The sequence below is a fragment of the Parasteatoda tepidariorum genome, chromosome 6 (genome assembly GCF_982258835.1).
Source record: "Parasteatoda tepidariorum strain Cologne lab strain chromosome 6, Ptep-v5.0, whole genome shotgun sequence".
NCBI lineage: Eukaryota > Metazoa > Arthropoda > Arachnida > Araneae > Theridiidae > Parasteatoda > Parasteatoda tepidariorum.
Genome location: NC_141760.1, coordinates 115,347,121 through 115,365,786, shown reverse-complemented (window position 1 = coordinate 115,365,786; position 18,666 = coordinate 115,347,121). Strand labels below are relative to the sequence as shown.

The 18,666-nt window shown below is 35.5% G+C and overlaps 1 protein-coding gene across 1 annotated transcript in view; it reads left to right on the top strand.

The window, feature by feature from the left end:
- Positions 1-18,666, top strand: part of LOC107439767 (uncharacterized) — a 169,298-nt gene that overhangs the window by 54,886 nt on the left and 95,746 nt on the right. Inside the window, 7 exon segments of the mRNA XM_043051794.3 lie at positions 853-954; positions 3,112-3,282; positions 7,396-7,536; positions 7,616-7,697; positions 11,288-11,802; positions 15,958-16,099; positions 17,430-17,561. Of these exon segments, the coding sequence (XP_042907728.2) occupies positions 853-954; positions 3,112-3,282; positions 7,396-7,536; positions 7,616-7,697; positions 11,288-11,802; positions 15,958-16,099; positions 17,430-17,561 (1,285 nt within the window).

Below are 18,666 nucleotides of genomic sequence, written 5' to 3'. Positions count from 1 at the left end.
ATACATTGCCAATTCACTAGTATATAAGACATGTTGACTCGATTCTATGACTCGATTCTTTTCATAGAAGAAGGTTGACAGTGTCGATAGCTACCATTCCCACATGGGTGACCTTCGGACGTGATGCGAACATGCCTATCTTGACAGAAACTCCCACTTCGATCTGAACACGCCTACTTCGATGGATGAACCACACTGCTACTTGTGAATATGGTACTATCGACTTCCTCACGCTGTTGCTGCTCAGTCTAGATTACACACAACGTCAGCCTGCATGCACTCGACTGCTAATGGCAACGCAGGAGAAACTACGACCGTGTGCTTAATACAGCTCTCACGATCAGCAAAAGTACGGTGATCATAATACAACTCTCCCGGCTTCTCACAAAAAACAGCAATGAATCAACTAGTGATATCTGTTCAACGAATTCTATCACAGATATAATTCTGGTAGGGGAGTACTGTATGTCTAAGATGGGTACTCTGACCGCCACTAAGTCTGCGGCAGTCTGGTGCTATGGAAACAAGAAGAGGGCATTTTAGGGTGGCTTCGATGAAGAGGTCTCCTTTGCCTAAACTAGTCCTAAAGAGGGACCCCGTATCCCTTCTTGAAATAATCATACCTCGTTACCATAGTCACCGCCACAGCTCCAGACGAATGTCTTTCAGAGTACCTATCGTAGACAAACAGTCCAATTCACTAGTATATAAGGAACGTTGACTCAATTCTATGTTGGGGGTACCTTTTCATAGATGAAGGTTGATCTGGTCGACGTGGCTATCTCCACATGCATGTTATTTTTTTTCCAAAGAAATAAAAAAAAAATTATATTTTGAGGTCACTTTTTTCAGCATGTTGAGGACGACTGTTATTGGTCTGGCCTGCTACAGCGGTAATCAAGATTGCTTGACCCATGCGGCTGAACTCTTTCAAAACTGGACACGTGGACATGAGTAAGACATTCTTTTCAAATCATTAATTATCTCATTTAAAATCTGAAACATATTGATTTTATTTGAAACTAGAAGGGAAATTTCATTATAATAAGTTCATAATAACTGAAAGACACTCTTTCATTTTTAGAGAAAAGATGACGTGTTTTTAATAATTCTTAACGGCTTTTTAAATACATTTTCAAGCATAGATTTTGAATATTAGTTCTGACTGTACTAAACATGTTCACAGAATTAAAGTACTTTACAGTCATTGCTCCAATTCTGCCCTCTAATGTCCTGTTTTGTATCCAATTCTGTATCTTGTAAACCTAATCGAGTCAGTTGTGGGCAACACAATTGCTTCTATGAACACTTATTGTGTTTTTTATTTTAATTGTTTTTTTTAAAGCATAATTATTGTTTTGTTTCAGTACATTTTTCTATTACATGTAATAAATTCCAATTTAAAATTTTTGTATTTATTGACAAAAAGTTCTAATTTTTTTAAAAGAAGAATTAGTTTTAAAGATTTTAATCATTAATTTAAATTCTTAAGATAGAACACATACACATTTCAAATGCGTTTAACTTAACAGCAATCGAAGCGTTTGCAAGGAAAACCACATAATTGCATAGTAATTTTCGAGGGTGTTGGATGTCCGCAAACGACGGATGAAACCCACTTTTAATTTTTTTTTCAAGGTTAAGTTATTAGGGAGAAAAATGAAGACATTTAGACATTCTAGTTGGAAGGTCTCCTCATTTCAAAAGCTTCATTCGTGAACTTAATACAGCTCTCCAGACTTCCTCATTCATTCTCCCCATTTCTCCTCATTGTGCCCCAAAAAAACCTGACTAACTTTTTGCTGAATGAATTAAATGGATGACCTTAATTAATGTACCGAATTACGCATTTTTTAAATTAATTCACATTATTCTATTTTTAATTTACTTTTATGACGAATATCTAGGTGCATGAGACGTACAAATACAGTACTGTCTCCTTTATCCGAGTAAATATGGATCATGGCTAACTCGGATAACGGAAAAACTCGGTGAAGGCGATTCCTTTGCGATTCATTTTATAATTAAAATACTTACTTAAAAAGCATACTTTACGAAAATTAAGAAGTAGTACTTAAACTCCTTAATCGTTTTTCGTTTTACAGTACTTTGGCACTTTTCTGCAGCAATGTTTCGTCATTTTTGTTTTTTAGAGATAACAGGAAGGCTGGTGTCGTGTTGTTCTATTTACTCAATAGCACTTTCGATAGCTCTTGGTTCATCTGCATTGTCATTTTAGCTAGATTCATTTTGATTATTGACGATATTAACGATCATCATTTTATCGGTAATCTCGTGTTATCCGTCCATTTGTTTTCCTGGGTGTTTGTAAGATAAAATTCAGAATTTTTTTCGGCATTAATCTTAAAAATAAAAAAAAAAGAACAAAGAAAAATATTTGATAGCTCGGTTAAAGTGGAAACTCGGATAATCGAGACTCAGATAATCGGGACTTTACTGTATAAAGATAATTTACCCCAAGATAATTGGTCAATTAACATTAATTTTAAATTATTAATTATAATCAATTCTTTAAATTATTAATTACATTATTAATACAATTAATAATAAATTATTTTATTAATTTTTAATTCTTTTTTATTGTTTAGTTTATTATTTATTGAAAATGAACTGAATGAGGTATAAAAATACGGTTTAATGATTTTTGTTAAATAATTATTTAAATACAGGTCTTTTTTATTAAAATGGAGGGAAAACGTGATAAAAAATAGCGATATTATCAGTGAGACTAAAATAGGGTAATTTTCAGTCTACTTAAAAAACACAGTTTTTAAAATGTTTATTTTATTTTTATTTTGTGTTTGTTTGTTCCAAAATTCCTAAAATTTTTATTGATGATGAGGTTTGCTCACTCCATTTAAAAACAATTGTATTTTCATCAGGCAGGATAAGGATTTGAATACTCTAGCTTGTGGGAGAGTGGCCGAAATTTGATAGACTATAAATTCTGTTTAATGATGTAATAATCATCATGTAGACTTCAGGAAGGGATATATTTTCCTCTGCTTCAAAGCGAGCTTTTGTGAGCTAGCCAGTTACAATTTTGACAGCAAACGAGGAGCGTGTTAATTGTTAAGAATTGTTTTTCAGCCTGTCTTCCAATTTGAGAAAGATCGTTTTCCGCTATGGAATGGCAGAGATTGGAAAAGAGGAACACTGGAATTATATGTGGAGTAAATATCTGACAGAGGAATCAGCAGCCGCACGTGGGACATACCTTTATGGACTCGCATGCACAAAAATAACTTCGCTCTTACACAGGTAACTGGTTTCACCTTGATTGTCAATTTTCTCCAAAATATATCCTATTTGATATTAATTTATTCATGACCCTATTAGATTAGAAAAGACATTGGGAATATTCTTTAAGATATTTGCCTTTCAAAACATTTTGATGGTTTATGTTGGTTTCAGTGCGATTCATGACGGTCCAACATCATTTGATGGTCACCATTTTCCATGAAGCGTTCATGCTTTTTGATATGCCAACAAACTTCCATTATTCCATGATGGAAAATGCTACCCTAATACGCTATGATGGTTAACCATCAAGAGAATTCTCATGTACCAACTATCGGGTTTACTCCATGATGGTTCTAACTAAACATTTCGATGAGAATTCTGGTTGGTTCTCAGTAATCCACCATCAAAGTAATTTCGCTTTTTTATGTCTCTCGTATTTTTATGGGCAATCATGAATCAGTCGAAATACCAACATTAGGACGATGGTTGTTCATGATCGTTCCAAAATTTGATTTCTAAGATACTATGACGGAAATTCATGATGGTCCATAATGGTACAACAATGAGTTTCCATAATTGTTCGTCCAACAGCCATCAAAGCACCATATAACCATCAAAACAATATGTTTTCTTTTACGTTAGCCCATTAAAAATCAGTTCGAAATATGACGTTGGGGAGATCGTTTCAAACATTTGATTTATAAGAGACTATGATGGAAATTTCTGATGGTACAGCAAGAACAAATCATAAAAACAAGTTGCTATTCTTATGATGGACCATCATAAATCAGTCCGAATTCCTACATTGGGGTGATGGTTACTTATGTTGGTTAAAATTAAAAATATAATGGTTCATGATGGAATTATTGATGGTTACCATCAAGATTATGTTGGTCTATCAATGGAAAACTATAAAATATTTTGACTTCGGCACGTGTCCGGTATTCCCTGCTCTGATATAAATAACACTGTTCAGTTTATGCACTACCAGTACCTCGCTTTCTCAATGCTGATGTTTTTCCAAATTTACCGTAATTGGATATAAAATATTAATAAAAAAAATTGGGGTGGGATAGCCTGGTTCACAGGGAGCTGGACTCACGTTTCTGACAATGATAGTTAGAATCCAGCAGGCCGAAGACTTTTCGTGTAGTAAATGGTAATTGGTGCACGTTTAATCTGTCGAGTCACAAAGTCCTCCATATTTCAATAACAAATAAATTCCTCTTGGAGCACTGAATTGAATATTGATCTTTCTCTGGTTCAGGCCAAAATTAGAATGAATGGGTCACCCTATAAACGGGTGTGGGCGTGGCATAAGTCGAATTCCTGGCCATAGATGGCGCCAATAGAAAACAAGAACAATCGCACCTTCCTGCCTTTATGGTCGACGACAACAACAACAATGAATACATTAATAGCATATTAGTCGTTACAAATATTGTAGTTATTCACCAAAGTGACTATGGGATTGTTTGCGTTGAGTTTATAACAATGGGTGTATATTTAGTACATTCAGTGAATACAGTTATTCTTAAACAGAAGTGCAGAGATTTTATTATGTTGCAACCTAATGTATGAACGTTGCTTTATGCATCAGTAACTATAACAAAAGAAAAAAAAGTGCTTTCACGGGAAAATTAATAACCGAAATATTTTTTCTAAAAACGCTTTGTTGCGTTATGATAAACTAGTGGAATGCCCATTCTTCGTACGGTTTTAAAAATAATAAAAGTAAATTATCAATGAATCAACACTGAGCAACATTACAAAATAATGCCCAATATTAAAATCTAAAATAACTGTAAAATAATTTCCTCTTTTCTGTATTTTTTACCCTTTTTGATGGTCATACGTTATTAGATTATTTGATAATTTGAATCACCTTTTCAGTTGCTTATCCCATAAAAATAAAGATTAGAATCCTTAAACATGAGGCCTGATAATCAAAATAAGCTTGGTAGACCGATGACTTGAGCTCAAAGTCTAGCACCTTACTGTAGAACAGTTTAACGAGAACCGATACCGTGCACCCTCAGTCCCTAAGCAGACTGATCAAGGTGGTCACCCACCCGCTTTCTGACCGCAGCCAGTGATGCTTGATTAAAGCAAATCCTATCAAATTTTCTCGACCTTTGCCACCTTAACATCTAGTGTCCTTTATTTTTAACTGCATTAATGCGATAGAAAAGACCCAGCGAATTCTTACGAAAGTCTTGGATAGGGTGTCTATAAAGAGGATGAAATGAAAAATAATTATAAGAACTGGCATTTGGGATGGCTCTGGGGATAGAGGGTTCGCCTTCCAATGAGGTGACCCAGTTTCGAATTTCAGCGATGGCTCGTCGATACGAATTCCGCATCCGGCTTGCAACGACCAGAGTGCTGACATAAAATTTCTTCAGTGGTAGACGAATCATTAATTAGAGTCCCCTTGCCATTAGTCTAATTGTGGGAGGTTTTCGTGATTTTCCTTACCATGTAACGCAAATGCGGTTTAGTTCCATCAAAAAAAGTCCCCCATGAAGTCAAATTTCTCTCAGTACTTGATCCAGGAGTTTTCTTGTCTTCTGAATTAGGCTCAAAATTAATATGTTACGGAGATGAATATTAGTAGTCGTAAACCTAAACAAATTGGATCGGCTGCTCAAAGGTGATTATAAAATAAATTAAACTAAGAACTTGCAGATAAACTTTTGCGCAATAGGACTGTAAAATAGTTTTTTTTTTAATATTTGAAAGAAAAAAAAATCTGCAATTTTATTTATAAAAGTGAGAAAACTCATTTTTGAAACGTTTCCTATTTGATTGAAATTTGTAGCTGGAATTCTGTAGCTTCTAATTTCAGGAATTCCAAACAGCTAGTTCGGAACTTCTTTTACACGAAAATACGTGGGGAAAAGAAAGATTAATAAAAAATGTTAATAGGAAGAAAAGAGTTCGTGATATTATTTTTATGTACTTGAAAAATTACTCCAAAGTAGTCAGTTTTCGTGTATTTTTTAAAGCTATTTTGTCTTTCTAGACAATTGTTTTTTTCAGAGCTATAGTATGTAACACTATCTGGCCAAAAGTGTCCGCTCACGCAGTGGTATGGTGTTAGAACGTCCTGAGGTACATATTAATATTATGTTGGTCCCTTTTAGCATCAAAAACTGGAAAGACTTTCTACCAGTTTTTGATTGGCTTTCATCGCAGCTGTCTTTGCAGTGAGGCTACCTAATCTGCTCTCTAGTTTCGTCCCAACGGTGTTCTTTTATGGGACTCTGAGAAGGCAATTTTTGAACACCCATTTCATCAAACCACGTCTGTGCAAGCCTCGATGTGTGAATGGAAGAGCCGAAATATTGAAATAGAGCATTGTCCACATACACTATACTAACGAGCCCAGGCCTGAACATCCCCCACACCATTATGCTTCCACCATCATTATCAGCCCGGATAACTTTTCGATAGATAGTGTATTACTAACATCCTGTCTTGCAAATGAACAAACAACGTTACCTTGTTTTCCCAGCAGAGTACTCCCGCAGTGTGGTACCTCATCGTTAAGACACGATGACCCAGTAAAACACCGAATTCAAGCATCAATGTCTGCGTAGGGTACGACGGTGTGCGGTATCGGTCGTCGGGTAACCGAAGCACATCCCCTCTGCAGAGGATTAAAATTGCGGTGGTATGTCTTCGGATCATCCTGAGGGATGTTTCCCAGATCGTCGCCAATAGCCCATTGTGCAGTTCTGGTGTGACGTCAATAAAGTACCTACCAATCTTATTCATGATTTTAAATCGATTGTTTTTTAAATTTTCAATCTGCTGCAATTTTCCACCTTTTGTTTGTTTTGTAAAGACAGTCTATCCATTATTGTAGGAAAATTTATTTATCTCACTCAAGGTCTTAATTTTTCTCGTTCGGCGAAATTGACAAAAGAGGGAGAAATTTGATGGCGCCAGGAAAGAACAGTTCGTAGTTACAATGTTCCTTTACAAGTATAATTATCTGTTTTTTCTTATTGCGTCACACAATGTGTATTCCTAAGTTTAAAAAATTGTACATTTGATAAGTTATAGCTAAATTTAAAACTTTTACCCATCAAGAGTAAGAGTGATTGTTTCAACTTTTGCTTTCAGGTATATTGAATATGCTATGGATGAGAAGAATGTTAGAAGCCAAGATTTTTTTGGTGTTTTGATTTCCATTGCGGGAAATTCGATGGGGAGAACTCTTGTATGGAATTTCGTGCGAGAAAATTGGCCGAGGCTCGTTGAAAGGTATTCAACCGATTTACTAAAATTAATAAAGTTGTTTTTTCTTTCAAGATGTTCCGTTAATTTCAATGCCATATTTCAGATTCACGCTCAACGATAGAACTATGGGTTTTGCCATCAAAGCAATCTGCAGTTATTTCACAACAGCTGCTGAGTTGGAAGAGGTAAGGCTATCATTTCAATACATTTCCCCCGTATATTCCATTAAATAATTCTAAAAAATTCCAGCTGAATATTTCTTCTTAAGAGGACGCCATACTAAGGGGGAAATGTTCCCATATCAAATTACACCTCTTGGGATTGGATGTGCTCTGAGATGGATTGTGCTCTGATTCAGGTCTAAATTACTATCTTTAGATGACTGAATGGATGTATGAATGTGTCCACCCTATAAACGGGTGTGGCGTATGGCTGTGGTAGAAGTCGAATTCTTGGCCATAGGTCGTGCCGCTAGAAAATAAGAACAATCACACTCCCTCTGCTTTAATGGCAGACGACAGCAATTGATCAAAATTACCTCCAAAGATATACGGAACATTGCTCACATGAGGTCGGTACCCTGCCTACCGTATGAACCAGTCGGCAAATTGGATCTTTTTAGGCTACATACTAAAAATTTGAAACTACCCGAAATTGTCTAAATATACAAGAATTTTTGGGGTGGTTTGGATAGATTCAAAAAATCACAATTTAAGTTTTCAATGTTTTATAAAAGAAAAATTTAAAATTATATGGCATAGCGCCCGCGTAATCGCCACATTAATAACCTAAAACGTCGATTTCCTTACAAATTCCTTAAAAAAATTAGAACATCTGAAGAGGAGGCCATACCTCAGAGGAAAATTTTTGTCGCAAATTCTCTTTCTTTTCCATTACTAATTTTAAACTTAAAAGAAAAAAAAAAGTAGGCTCAGGCAAACAACCTAGAGTAAGTCATAAAGTTTCAATTGCTAAAAAAATACTTCAAAATATTAAAATGGAAGCAAATAATTCGAATCGTTTTCGTTATCATCTTATTATCGATTTTCATTTGCATATTTTAAAATTTTCTTTTCAGTATTCGGAACATGGAGGACTGTATGACCCGGCAGATTTAACATGCACAAGCCACCATTTACTACGCGGGGAGTCTGCGGTCGGCTGGATTCGAACTCCCGTTCTCAAAAACGAGAGTCCAGCTCCCTGCTAACAAGGCAATCCCGGACGAAACATTTTAATACTTATTACCGTTTGTTGTTGCGGTTTGCTGACTTTATCTAAAATCTTTTTCAGAGTATCTCAATAACTTATGAAATTCAATGGTTACGCACGTAAAGTTGTCAGAATAACTGCACTCTAATCCTTGGTGGCTTATGGGTAAGAGAGCTCGTCTCCAAAAGAGGTGACCCGGGTTCGATTCCCTAGTCGATTCGAACTCCCCGCCTGGCTTGTAAAAACTACAATGCTGACGTTAAATATCCTCAGTGCTAGACGGATCAAGGGTTAGAGTCCCTTTTCCGTTAGGCTAACCGTGGGAGGTTTTCGTGGTTTTCCTCTCTATTTAACAGTAATGCGGTTTAATTCCCTCAAAAAAAGTCCTCCATGAACGAAGTGAAATTTCCCCCCAATACTTGATCCAGTATCTCCCTTGTCTTCTGGATTGGGTTCAAAATTATAAGACTACGGTTGAACATCAGTGGTTGTAAGCCTCAAAAGTTGGGTCAGCTGTTCAACGACGGTTGTAAAATAAAATAACTACACTCGACTTGTTTTTTTTAACTTTTAGATAACATTTAATAAATAAATAACTTTAAGTTTGCATCAACGTTGAAGGAAAATCTTATTATCAATTGCTGGAAATGTAGGGTAAACCAACCAGTGAAGGAACATTTCATATATATTGATTAAAAATAAGAATTTGAAAGTTTTTCTGTAGATTGATTGGTAACAACAGCTTACTGCCAAACAGTAGGAAGTCATCTAGTAATGTTTTGGATTACCTGGTCAAATAGACTTCTCTGGAAAAAATTTTGAATTTGTTATTATCTCTGTAACACATTGAAAAAATTATAAGGTGAGTGTTTGTATTTATATGTCTGAAGTAGAATTAATTGCATGTAATAGTTTTATTTTTCTCGCCGTGAAAAAGAGAATTCAAAATATAGTTATTGAAGTTACGTTTTATTTTTTTAGCATCATAAAGTACTGACAAGGGAAACTAAGGAAGTGTGACTCGCCAATTTTGAAATAAACTTGTGGGATGTATACCTTATGAGGAATAATTTTAGGGAGCAACATTCGTTTCGGCCCATAGAAGGTTCTGTTAGAGATAAAAAATAATTAAATATGTAGAAAAATCGGTATTTTATTACTTCAATGCAGACTATTAGTTATTGTAATTGTCTCATAATCCAATTAATTTGTAATTAATTGGATAATTAATTAATTTGCTAATTAATAAATTAATTTACATTCGTTTTGGCCCATAGAGGTCCTGTGAGAGATAAAAAAATAATTCAATTAATAGAAAAATCGGTATTTTATTACTTCAATGCAGACTATTAGCTATTGTAATTGTCTCATAATCCAATTGATTTGTAATTAATTGGATAATTAAATAATTTGTTAATTAATGAATTAATCAGAAAATTAATTAATTATTAATTAATTGTTAATTAATTATTAATTAATTAATTAATTTGCAATTACATACTGCAATTAATTTGGAAAGTTTTTTTTGGAGAAAAAAATTTTTATGTATTTTTTTTTTAAAAACCTGCTAGGTTATAACAGGTTTTTCTGAAAATCTACAGATATATAAAATTCCCGAAATCAATTTTGACAATAAATGTGCATTATATAGTACGTGAAAGTACCACAAAATTAATTGGAATATGAGAATTACAATAACTAATAGTCTTCATTGGAGTAACAAAATACCGATTTTTCTATATATTGAATTATTTTTTATCTCTCATAGTACCTTCTATGGGCCGAAACGAATGTTGCCCCCTAAAATTATTCCTCATAAGGCATACATCCCACTAGTTTATTTCAAAATTGGCGAGTCACACTTCCCTAGTTTCCCTTGTGAGATAAGGGGGAGTTTATTCACTGGATCACCAAACGATGAAAAACCCAGTGAAGGAACAAGTATTCCTTCACTGGGTTTTTTTCTATGTTAATGAAAATAAAAGATAAACTTTAATTTTCTTGTACCTTTAGTGGCGTTCCGCATCAAAAGTACGTTAAAAGTACGAAAAACAACTGCTAACCAGTGAGGGGACAGGCATGTTCCTTTACTGGGCATAGATTTCCCAGTGAATGAACAGTATGTGTTAATATATTGACACTTTAATTTTCAATTCATGATTACAAAAAAAAAGTTAACGTTTTCCAAGTATTTACATGTTATAATTTCAAGAATAGGCTTGCTTTTAAATGTTTGTATGGCTTATAAATTCATAAAGAGCATTAAAAAATAACCAAAATTAAGTGTTCCTTTACTGGGTGTTCATTCACTGGCAAGAGCTGTTCCTTCACTTGGTCTTCTTACTACTTGTTATTTGAACCTCCAAAACTTTAAAACAATATTATGTAAGTTCTCTAAATTTTTTTTACATAATTTGCGATTAGTAACAAATATGTTGACACTGTCATTTAACTAAAATTACGAATTTTGAAATTAATAGAGATTTTTTAAAAGGCAAGCGAAGCTTAAGTGTTCCTTCACTGGTTAGTTTACCCTACCAAACAGTGAAATTTCCTTTTACAGATGAAGTCTTTCTTCGCCGAATATCCTGATGCGGGCGCCGGTAAAAGAGGTCGTCAGCAAGCCTTGGAGACGGTGCAAAATAATATACGATGGCTCAAAACCTACAAAGAGAGCATCAAAGCTTGGCTTGAAAAGTCGATTCCCTGGTATCATCACCGTTTGCCCTCCTATATCGTTCCAGAACGTTATGACCTACTCTTGCACCCCATGCTAGAAGAGTCTCGATTCAGGGGCACCGTAGCCATCACAGTAGAGCTGCAAAAACCGAGTGATGTGTTCATAGTTCACGCCAAGGGACTGAACGTCACCCATCAGAGCATTCTGTCAGATGGAAAGAATATCTCCCTGGTTGATGTCTTCCAGCACGAAGAAAACGATTATCTGGTTCTTAAGGTTGAAGATGAACTATCCGTCGGAGAGTATAAGTTATACTTTGAATTTGAAGGTCTCTTGTCTCTGTCTTTGCAGGGTTTATACAGAAGTTCCTATTTTGACCCGGTACTTCAAGAGAGAAGGTAATTTCTGATTAATAATAGCCAACGGGTTGACTGAATGCAATACAGTATATTCAGTCAACCTGCTGAAACTGGTTTATACTTGTTTATGTTTGAGTATCAATGGATTAACATTGTAACGCAATACGTTAAAAATAAATGCAAATGGGAGGTATAAAAAAATGTCCCGAATAAAAACTCATTACATGGTATCTTTAAATATAAAAGTATTGCTTACAAAGTCGTGCGAAACATTTCATTATTAAAAAACTACAGTGCGTCTAATAATTTGGTCGAATTATTATAATTTATATCGAATTATTATTATTACAGTGTCTTCAATGTTTTGAAATTGACCACGGCTAAAAATGTCACAACTGGTCAACACAAAATTTTCTAATTTTGTCCTATACTTTCAACTCATTAATGTCTAAAAAATGTTCGGAAGCGATGTGTAGAAATTTCAAATTCTCTAACTATCAATTTTGAAAACTTTTTTTCTGTCTTTTGTTTTGACAATCTACATCAGTGCCACTATTTTTGAAACAGAAAAATGAACAGTTTTGAAACTGTTCTGGCCTAAAAACGACCGAATTGTTTAGAGCCGTGATGGCTCAGGGGATAGAGCGTTCGCTTTCCAACGACTTGAACCGGGTTCGTTCAAGTCGTGTTGGTTCGAATCCCTGCGATGGCTGGTCGATACGAATCCCGGCTCTCACCGACCACAGTGCAAATGTGGAATATTCTCAGTGGTAGACGGATCATGGGTTAGAGTCCCTTTGCCGTTAGGCTAACCTATCGAGGTTTTCATGGTTTTCCTCTCCACGTAAAGCAAATGCAGGTCAGTTCCATCAAAAAGTCCTCCGCGAAGGCGAATTTTTCCCAGTATTTGATCCAGGCTTTTCCTTATCTTCTGGATAGGATTTAAAATTACGAGGCTACTGAATTGAGCATTAGTAGTCATAAACCCAAAGATTGGGTCGACTGTTCAACGACGGTTATAAAATAAAATTGTTTCGTTCAGAGTCTACTATGAGGTCTCCTTATTTCGAAACTCTTTTTACAACGAAATTTACTATCAGAACATTTAAAATACTCTCCATAGGACTCTCTTCCTGTTTATCTATTTTCGTTGATAGCTTGTTGTTCTGGATAACAAACACTCCTGATTTGTTGTGTTTATTGTCTCTTTTGTGTGATATTTGACAACACTTTCTGAATGATACTGCGAATACTTTAGTAAAAGAAGATTTTTAACCGATTCTCTTACCTGTTTTTTTGAAGGAAAAAAAATGCAAAAAATCAACATATTTTTTTATTTCATTAATAAATACATGAAACTAAAACAAAACATAAATCCAAAATTCTAAGTTGAAATGTTATTTGTTTTATGCTTAAAAAATATTTAATTTACCGTCGGTATGCCAAATTATCTCGGGCAAGTGAAAAATAGTTAAATGTTAGTCTATGTTCACATATCAGCAAAATAATTTTGAAAAATTATCTGCATTACTTCCACTTTCGCTCTCAAACGTGATTTTTTTTTCTATGTAAAATCATCGTTTATACAAAACGCGTCCCACAAATGGGCAAACATCCAATCACAGCAGATTATTAATATTTCTTGTTTTGCTTCTGGCCGAGTAAAAACGTGAAAAAACAAAACGTATTGACGAATTCTGCTATGCCCGAGTATACTCGGGATAATAAATATTTGCAATATATACATACCCGTGTTAACTCGGGATGAACAGGGAAGTGGTTAAAGTGCTTCTCTTTTATTAAAGTATTTCATTTTCAGAATTTCAACTGAAGGTTATAAATGATACTGCCTTTCACTTATTTTAATGCATAGTCTCAATTAATCAGTATGTCAAAATATGTGAGGACATGCTTTAAAAATGGATTTTTTTTTCACTTAAAAGTCAGCATCATTAGTTTTCTAAATCACAATGCCGTCGTTCCCCCTTAATTGCATAGAGTGATCCGCTTATACGAATAAAACGTAATGGAATCAAATAATTTTATATGAAACTAATGTAAAATTTCCTCGTTTAAATGGATGTTTCTAATCCTCGCTTCATAACGAAAAGGTACTGACAAGAAAAAAAAAATCTTTTTATTTTTAAGAAATGTTTCATCAGCTGGCATGGAATTTTTAGTTACGAATTTTAATAATACAATAGGGACTTCCTGTTCATTGGAGCAGGTCTAACACCTGTAAGTAAAGAATTCAAATCTTGCTGGTAGTAGTTATACATTGGAGTAAATGAAGAAATTTTTACCTCTCTTCGACTTACTTCACTAACATATTATTTATAATGTAAAATAGGACCAGACTGATTTGTTTCGCAGTGTGGTCCCTTCATGTTGTGCGTAGCGTTTTTAAAAAGTGCCTAACGGTACTGATTTTCGTTTTTTTTAAAAGCCCTTAAAGGTGCTTTTTCATGGAGTGTATTATGCAAAATCGTGTGTTTCACATTATTCTATTCAGCGTTCATTCAACAATCTATTTCGTCGTACCGACGGCTATAACGCATGAAAGGGCCAATCATTATACATGTTTGATGAAATATTTGCGAGTCCGCATGTCCGTCAACTGAGCTGGGTTCGGTGAGATTCTTGTACTCTCATGCGCCACTCTGCTGCATTTTGCAAGATATACTCGATTTCAAGCTTCATTTCCCACCCTCTGATATCGAACCGAAATATCTCTTTATTATTTTATGATAACTAATATAATCAAGAAAGGAGTTCTTTGTCAGAAACTGGTTATTTTATCATTATCATGTGAAGTCTTTGAAAATTATTTTGCATTTTGTTAATGCATATAGTGCTTAAAATAATTTTTGAGTGCTTAAAAAGTTCTTATTTTTTGTCGAAAGATTTGGCTACGCACCCTGTTGATAAGAAAAAGTTTCAAAAACTTAACTCACTAGCTTACACTCTGTCTCTCTCTAAAGTAGAATAATCATTGCTTACTCTTGTGAATACTAGATGGGAGTGAAAAGGAATGATTTGACGTAAAGACGCGGTTCCCAGTAGAACACAGAAGCTAAGCATCCCCGGCTGCTGTCAGTAAGAGGGTGGGTGATCACTTGGATCAGCCTGCGCAGGGACCGAGGGTGCGCGGTATCGGTCCTCGTTAAAACTGTTCTACTGCCAGACTTCACGCCATCGGACTACCAAAGCAGGGGAGCCATCCTGTTTGCAGAGGATCAAAATTACAATGGTGTGTCTTCGGATCATCTTTAGGAATATTTCCCAAACGGTTGCCAATAACCCATTATGGAGCTCTAGCACGACGTAAATAAAGTACCCACCTACCTAGCTTATCGTTACCCAGTGAGCACCTGTGACTAAGCCACTGTGGTGGAGCAGCGTCATGTAACCACAAACCCGTTTAATGGGTGGGTTGCATTCACACAGAAGATAGGACGCAGAACACAGAGAGAGAAAGCTACGTCTATGCCTAAGTTGTGATAAGAATCCACATCCACTGGCTCCGCAGTCCAGTACTGTAACTCCTAGACCAGTGATCGGCTGATCTCTAACTTCAATATTGATATTTAAATATTTCGTTTTTGTTCTAACCTCCATAGAATGAAGTTTTTTCGGTAACAAGTCGTTCACCAGGAATCAATCAATTCTGTTGTAGATAGGAATTTTATTTACGTCGTACTAGATCTGCATAATGGGCTATTGATGATGGTCAGGGAAACATCTCTGAGGATAATCCAAAGATATACCATCGCAATTTTGATCCTCTTCAGAGGAGATGGCTCCCCTGGTTTGGTAGCTCGACGATCTGTTCTCGAAGTCGAGCACTTTACGGTAGAACAGTTTAACGAGGACCGATATCGGGCACCCTCGGTCCCTTCGCAGACTGATCAAGGTGGTCACCCACTCGTTTACTGACGGCAATCAGTGATGCTTGACTTCGGTGTTCTGCAGGGAACCGTATTTTTATGATCAGTCCAGTGCTGGACCCATTCTGTTATAGAGAGACTCCAGTATATTGAAGTTGACCATAACGTAAAGTTATGTCTTTAGATTCTTAATTTTCGTTCTAACCACCCTATAACAAAATTTGAGATATAGAACTAATCTTATTTGTTTTAGAGAGACCATAAATTTTAAGAAAATTAGTTATCTTATTAATTTTTTCTATTGCAGTTATTTAGCAACGACGCAGTTTGAACCGACCTCCGCCCGTGAAGCCTTTCCTTGTTTTGACGAACCTCACTTCAAGACGACATTCAATATCAGTGTCTTACACACCTCCACCTACTTTGCTCTCTCCAACGCTATCCTCAAAGTGAGTTCAACTAAATCTATTTTTATTACAGAAGTGTCCTATATTTATATCAATTAAATTAGCAACTCTCTAACATGGGTGCTGCGGTGGTTCACCATCTTTGAAGATATTACAGTAACATCTCAACTTTACAGAAGTTGGGTGTCGATTAGTGAAAGTTAGAGGTTGAGAGATTCCAAAGTGCTGAACACATCGACCAGAGGTCTATTGTACCTTATATCATGATTGACAAGAAAGCATTATAGCTGAAATAAAGTTCAGCAAACACTTGACAGGAATATGTTGCATGCAATATTGCCCTAAACCCAAGTCAAAATTCTTAAAAGTACCATCAAAACAGTTTGTTGGTTCATGATGGTCCAACATTATCCGTTAATGGTTTTGGATATGCCAACAAACTTCCATTATTACATGATGGAAAATGCTATTTTAACACACTATGATGGTTCTCATGGACCACCAACCCACAATGGTCCCAATTATACATGATGGTTTAATGAGAATTCTTGATGGTTCAACATGAACAAACCATCAAAACAAGTTGTTTATTATTATGTTGGACTATCATAAATCGGTCCGAATTCCTACATTGGAGCGATGGTTGCTTATGTTTAATGCAATCAAAAATGTAATGGTTCATGATGGAATTAATGATGGTTACCATCAAGATTATGTTGATCCATCAGTGGAAAACCATCAAAAATTTTGACTGGATAATGCTCAAATCTTTGAACAGAATAGACCTCGTGAAGTATCCTCAAGATGACAACTTCGCCAAAGAGATACAACTCCCTTTATGTATAGGTATCTCCTAAGGGTGCAGTGTCCAGTGAGAAAACCAATGATCTTCCTCAAGCTGTCCCTGTTTTGCTTACCCCCTTAACGATCGGTTAACTTTCAAGAAGACGGTCATAAAAGTGCTTATTTCGCCAAATACACGTATTTGATTAGTGCTGGCATTTAGTTTAAAATAAACTATCTACAATTACCTTAAAAATATCCTGGTATTGCCATCTGGTGTGGTAAATGAGAAATGAAATGTTTTCCGGGCAAAAGAAATGAATTAGTTTTATTCTTATTGGCGCGTTACTATTGAACACTCCAGCCCGGAAATTTCACGGGAGCGAGAAGGAAGGGGTTAAGAACCTCTTTTTGATACAAATTAGTTAAGTCACTATTCAGCTCTTTAGCTTGTCTCTGACCATCCGTTTGGCAAAATTAATTTAGTCCATAGGAATCTTTCACTGAATGAAAAAACAAAAGAATAATGTGATAAAATTACTGATACTGTATATATAAATAAATGAAAGATGGTGTTTCTCATTTTCAGAGCAAATCGAGTGAGAATAACGGCTTGATTCTGAGCGAGTTTGAAGAGACTCCCCCTATGGTGACCTATTTACTCTGTGTTGTTGTCTGTGATTTTCAGTACAGAGAGACTTTCACTGAAAGCGGCATACGAGTGAGTATCACATCCGTTTTTAAACTATTACTTTTGTTACAAATTCATTTTTGAATGGTATCACTCGTGTATTTGATATACACTACCTGGCCAAAAGTACCCATACACTCAGTGGTATGGACTTAGAGCGTCCTTGATACGCATATTAATATGATGTTGTCCCCCCCCCCCTTTGTGCATCGATGCACACGTCTGGGAATACTTTACTCCAGTTTTTGATGGGACTTCCATCACAGCTGTGCTTACAGTGAGGATACATAATTTGCACTCCTCGTTCCAAAGGTGTGTTCCATGGGATCGGGGCTCTGAGTGTTTGAACACCCATCTATTCAAAGCATCGATGTGTGAATGGAGCAGTTATGCTGGTGGAAGAGAAATGAGCCTTCCCCGAAATATTACCGCAGAGTTAGGAGAGCAGTATTGTCCACATATATCTCAGAGTTCATGTTTCCAACCACATGAGCTAACGGATCCAGGTCAAACAACGAGGAACATCCCCTCACCATTATGCTTCCACCACTATAACTACCGGGTGTCCGGATACTTTTGGCCGGATAGTGTATTTATACAGTTTTTCGACACATTTACCCCAGTTTTCTTACAACACCCAATGCTCCATCTACATTGTTAACAATTTTGGAACCATTATATTGTTTAAAAGGGTTCTATGGTTAAACATTTTATAATACTCCTTACTGATTAAATATTAATTAGTTCAACTTGAAAGGAAATTTGGTTAATCTTACTAATGTTACAGCTTAGTAGCAAAATGTTCAACATTAAACTATTTTTTTTTCTTCTGAGAATGTATCTTCGGGGAAGGCCGCGTCGGAAATCCGTGTTTAAGAAAATGAATTCAGTAACTAAAAAAAATTTAGCAATTAAACGAAACATTTCGCTCTTACTTTTATGCACTTATGTTTAAACATGTAGCATAATTATCACAGCGGTATTCAGAGCTGGGTATATTGCAATTGTAACTTTACAAGTCATATCTCTAAATTCAGAACTTTAAATGATAAAGTGAGTTTTAAAAAATTTAAATTCCTATCACGTAAATTTACTATCACTATTTTAAATCGAAAAAATTTAAAAAAGACTGCTG